This window comes from Saccostrea cucullata, unplaced genomic scaffold (assembly GCF_032062105.1).
Source record: "Saccostrea cucullata isolate Sc308-1 unplaced genomic scaffold, CSIRO_AGI_Scuc_v1 ctg8627, whole genome shotgun sequence".
NCBI classification, from domain to species: Eukaryota; Metazoa; Mollusca; class Bivalvia; order Ostreida; family Ostreidae; genus Saccostrea; species Saccostrea cuccullata.
In genome coordinates, this window is record NW_026926750.1 from 8,166 (window position 1) to 13,854 (window position 5,689).

Here is a 5,689-nt window from a genome sequence, read left to right on the forward strand (position 1 = left end):
TCATATCTCGATCAAATTATTCTTTGTTTTCTATAATCGAAAGCCATATTATGTATAAATTCCTTTCTGTATTGTCATAATTTTTATAGCCTATATACTGTCCTGTTGATGACAAAGACCAAAATCCTCAACTTCTTTCTTTTTGTTCTTTATATTTGTTGAATACATTTTACTGGTATTTTGTACGTCAGGAATTAATTTTCATGATGACCCTGTTGCAATTTTTTTTTCTGAAAATCACCTTAAACATCGTAATATTAATAATTACTTGAAATGTAATTGGTTGATATGAACGAAATACAGCTCAAAAACATTTAACCTGTATCTGTTAGAGCCCCGTGGGGTTCCGGGTGAGAATAGGTCCTCAGTGCCCCCTTGCTTGTCGTAAAAGGCGACTAAATGGGGCGGTCCTTCGGATGAGACCGTATACACCGAGGCCCCGTGTCACAGCAGGTGTGGCACGATAAAGATCCCTCCCTGCTCAAAGGCCGTAAGTGCCGAGCATAGGCGTAAATTTGCAGCCCTTCACCGGCAATTAATGGTGACGTCTCCATATCAGTGAAATATTCTGGAGAGGGACGCTAAACAGTACACAATCAATCAATATATCTGTTAGATGTGACTTCGAAGATGCACATTCTTGAAAGAATTTTTTGGTACTAAACAAAAAAGCAAACAAAGGACATAATATATTTATTACAAGTTTTATATGCAAGTATTATATCTTCTTTCTATTACATGTTTATTTGCTTCCACTTTTGCACGAGTAGCAGCCTTAATACGAAAGACATGACTAAATAAACTATTCCAAGAAAACCTCTGGGAATTAAGCATATTTTCTGTTAGGTGTGCTTTTTACATACACATAATTATCTTTTTTATGTCCTTGACATCTTTTTAACAAAGATCTTTCTATTTTAGTATTTTTGAATTTGATTTACATTCCATGCAAGTCTTTATTTAAGCTGTGAATGTGCAGAAGCTATATTGAGTTGGACAAATTCTTCTATGTTCAGATGAAGATAAAAGACATGTATCTTACACGTGCTTGTTTGATATTTCTGATTTGTATTTATTGATAAGCATCATTTCAAAGCTTAGCTCCAAAACGCAAGAAATTTTCTCAAATGCAATACTATTAATAAGTGTTTACACTATAGAGGTCAAAAACTTGTTCAGATTTTTATCCAAACTTAGAACACATTTGTCCAACTAAAGACAAACGATAGTATTTTCCAAAGACTAACGGGATCTGAGGAAGGCACAGGAGTAAATATGATTCCTTACTCCCGTATAGTTTTTGTGAAAGCTTTAATCATAACATGCTTGTGGGCAATAAAACTGTTTTTCCATGAAAAAGGGGGAGCAACTCAGTACTAGAAAAGATACGAATAAACATGAATAAATCAAAGGATTGTTATGTAAAAATCACAAATGCATGATAACTTTTTGTTTCCATGTGGTTTAAAAGAAATAAATTAGTTTCAAAAAGAGTAAATGAAATGCTTCATAATCAGTAGTTTAAAAATGTTCGGAGTTGGATCTTTGGATTTTACCGGTATTTTGGAATGCGTTATGCTTAAGCTTTTATTTTCCAATATGTATGTTGTTGTAAATGGTTTATAATAATTATTCATTAACAGTAAATGCCTGTTATTTGGCTAGTACAACAAAAAAGACGAGTTTTTGTTGTTTCAATTTTCTTTTGATTTTTCGTTTCTTAAGCTATGCTGCTGGCTATCGCGGAAACTTTTATAGCTGGCATGCTGCATTAACTATTGGTAAGGTTTATTGCCTATTTGGGTGATTATGATAAATTCTTTACAGTATGTACATGTACATTATAAAAGTAACTTGATGTTCAGCTGTTGAGACAAAATTTTTCCTATTTCGTTATTTGACTAAATTTTGAACTCGTTTGATGAATAGATTGATGTATAATGCTGATTTCTAGATTCATCATCGAAATCTAAAAGAAGTAACCCGCGGTAACTCTCGCTTGAGATAGTGTTCCAGTCTTTTATATGATACTGCAAAGTTTAAAAGTCCATTATTGTAAAAGATTCCCCCTTCTCCAAATTTGCATTTCAAATAATTTTATTTAGATTAGGCTTTTCTGGGAAGTACTAATAATATAATGCTTGAGCACAATTTTATAAGAGGAATCAGTGGGATTTTCAACCCTGATACCTCATCTGATGATTTCTTAATAATCTTGCTTAAAAAAATTAAAAAATAATAAATAATGAAAATAGTTAGTAAAGATCAGTCAGTTTTGCATATAGTTAGAACACTGACTTGAAGGATTTGAGAAAGTTATTTGACTCTCCTGTAGGAGCCTCTTGCTTTCTCCATCAGGGGGCGCTGTTTGAATATTCCCCTCATGGCATGACTGAAATCGAACAAAGATCCTTCTTATATACTCCTTGCGTAGTAATACATAAAGCCAGGGGTTCACATTGGACTTCAGGTCTATCAGTCGAACAAGCCAAAGTTCAAGTTTACCTGGACAACCAGGTATTACTTTGATCCCTCGTAAAAATATGTCCATCTACAAAAGATTTTTTTTTAAGTTTTAATGAATAGTTGATGTGCATTATGAAGAAATAATTCTTACGTTTAATTTTTAACATGTTTAACACGTCATTTCTTTTAATTTATACAATACGTAGTCTCTATGAAAGAAAATGTATTTCATTGTGTTCATCATAACAGTTCATACTTTTGCAAGTCTTCTTGGCAACACTTACCAAAAATGGTCCCCAACAGACGACATAAAGCGTCACTGAAATTGCCAAGAACACATTGACATGAACGTCGTAAAAGCCAGTTACACGGTCTGCGTCCAGAAGTCTACCGCGTTGTTCAGGGTCTCTACACGACATGCACATGACGCAGATATAAATGTACACAGTATACACAAGGACCACAATCCCTGTTAAAGCGTACACTGTGGCACTAAATACAGATCCAATACCCTTGTCCATCACGTCAATAAAGCACCAGGACCCGGGATAAAAGATCGAGCTTTTCCCTACAAACAAATGAAGTGATGACACAAGGGCCGAAAAAATCCATATCACCAGCAGACAAACAAGATATTTTCGGCGATTCCACAGCATCGTGTCGTGTGGTTGTCCATGGTTACTTAAAAAAATGTATCGGTCCGTGCCTATACCGGAAATGATCATGCCTGAGGAAATTTGGGTGAAAGAGTAGATAAATGACTCAACTTTGCAAAGATGTGGGGGAATAGTGTAATTGAAATTAGATCCATACCGTAAGACTTCGAATGGGAATACTATCACCTGATTCAGAAAGTCAGACATTGCTAGACCTACGAAGAAAATGTAGAAGGATCGCCATTGATGATGTTCCCGGTTGCAACAAATAACAACAAGAGCTAGCCCATTGCCCACAAATCCAAAGGCGAAAAACACGTATGTTGGAATCCCCGATTCGTGAATAGGGTCTGTAGCATTTCCCATTTATATATGTTCATAGGCAATCCTCACGATAAAATGGTGTCAATTTTTCCACACGGAATATCTATATTTCATTCACAGTTTGTTGGTTATCCTTTCCAATATCATGTTAAATTTACTGTCTCACACACTTCCTGGGAATCGTTTCGTGCATCGAAGCAACAGTACATCCTTATATGTTGTGATAGGTACGAATTTCATTTATACTTTGCTTTTCTCTTTACAGTTTTAAAGGGTTTTCCTTACATATGACATGTGACGGTTTATTATGTGATGTCACCGATTTCAGGAAGAAGTACTTCACTGTTTAAGGATGAAAACGATTGTGTGCTTGTTTTTTATTTTCACAAAATCAAATTCCGCCTCATCAGAGTACTATATATGCAACGTGTCTTTCAGTATATCTCTCACATATTAAATATTTATCTAAAATAAATTTTTACAAGCCAAAGTTTTTATCTTAAGTATTAGCCTCTCTCTCTCTCTCTCTCTCTCTCTCTCTCTCTCTCTCTCTCTCTCTCTCTCTCCGCATGAGGTAATAACATCATCTTTATAATTCATCTCAACAAAAATGTCCAGATATTCTTCTAGGGACTTCTTTGTCAATTTCTATAATAACGGTTGATATATGCACGTGATGTAACACACTCACATTCTAACATTACCACTTAGCTTTCATAATACTAGTAGAATCTATTTTCCATCACCGTGGTGAACAATTGATATCATTAGTAACTGATATTGACCCTTACACGACACGCCATAAATTGATAGAGAACAGGAAATCCCGAACAAATATGTCACCTGAAAGTGTTCCTAAGTGGATACTAAAAGTACTTGATACTTAAGACAAATAGGAAAATTACAACTGCATGTACTGGCCACTGCAGACTGTACAGGATTTTATTAAGAGAAGTGAATGGTAAATCAGTGATCGTCTGATATTTTACCTTTCCATGTTCATAAGGCAATACTTAATAAGATGTTATACATGAGGAAAACAATTTGAAAATAAAAACAAAAACACAAGAACATTAAGATAAAATTTATTTTGATGAAATTCAAATCTTTCAGTTCTCATAATGATAATCATATAAAGTTAATTTTCTAATCCATATGAAATAGTATAATTATGATTCAGTATAAAAGGTTTTCTTCGGGGGTCTTAAATGATATATAAAATAGAACAATCACGCAATAATAAAATAGGTTATCAACGTTTAAACAAGCGGCGTAATCTGCTCAGAAATCCAGTTTTCTCCTTCTTCTCTTTCTTTTCCTAAAAAATGAAAGGTGTACAAAGTCAAATGTATGTAAAAATCATGCAAGATCAAGTTTGTTAAAATCGGAATTCTCAAAGGGAAAAAAATTGAAAATGAAATTGAAATGAAAAGGAGTGGATGTTTACCTGTTTTTTCTGTGGTTTGCCACAACACAATAGCCTTCTCCAGCCTTTTGGCTCGGATCGTTCTCCTATAAGTCAAAATTTATTCACATTACTACAAATGTTGTGGGGGCTTTCGTTTAACTTTTAAAAACAATAAATGAATTATGTTACACAAGCGTTTATATGTCAAATACGTACCATTTCATTGCTGAATTCTGGTTCTGGGAAAGTCGCAGTGCTATAAATAAAAAAAATTTAAAAATCACATAAATTATATTTTTGTTTGGCTTTCCTTGTACAATTGTTAAAAATACTATACACTTATTGCTGTTTTTTGAGGTCAATACAATGATTTAGCCATCTGAGGAGTACAATATTCATAGAGCCCGAACGGCGAGGTGAATATTGTACTTCGAAGATGGTTAAATCATTGTACTGACCGAAAAAAAATAGCAATAATTGTTTTATTATATGATTCACTGATAAAATGATACAGCTCATTACTTGTTAACTTGCATTTAATTAAGTCCTAGCCAAAGATATCAGTAAATCATTGTGTTGACCTCAAAAAACAGCAATTATTGTATATTATTGTTTTTCAATCATTTTTTTCAAGCCAGGCAGTAACAAAAAAGACATACATACCCAGGAATATTACAGTCTGGTGAAGCTCGGATCATAGGATCAGGAACAGTTTTCTCTGGAGCTTTGTACAATGGCTGTCAACGAAAAAAGAATACGTGTAATCTTTATTATAGTCAAACTTTATTATCTTTAAATCCATTGCATAAAACTAATCGGAATATCCGAGCAATGA

At 33.8% G+C, this 5,689-nt stretch overlaps 1 protein-coding gene across 1 annotated transcript; it reads right to left on the bottom strand.

The window, feature by feature from the left end:
• Positions 1 to 676: 676 nt before the first annotated feature.
• On the bottom strand, positions 677 to 3,503 carry LOC134272570 (prostaglandin E2 receptor EP4 subtype-like). The gene is made up of 2 exons (XM_062754793.1): positions 2,751 to 3,503; positions 677 to 2,551 (listed from the first exon to the last, which is right to left on the bottom strand). Exons 1-2 carry the CDS (start codon positions 3,486 to 3,488, stop codon positions 2,270 to 2,272), a joined length of 1,020 nt encoding a protein of 339 aa, XP_062610777.1. The 5' UTR covers positions 3,489 to 3,503; the 3' UTR covers positions 677 to 2,269.
• Between the last annotated feature and the right edge of the window lie 2,186 nt (positions 3,504 to 5,689).

Coding starts and splice junctions, on each gene's coding strand:
- LOC134272570 (XM_062754793.1), bottom strand. CDS start 3,488: ATGGGAAATGCTACAGACCCTATTCACGAATCGGGGATTCCAACATAC. Junction 2,552..2,750: donor TCTGTTGGGGACCATTTTTG/GTAAGTGTTGCC, acceptor AATCTTTTGTAG/ATGGACATATTTTTACGAGG.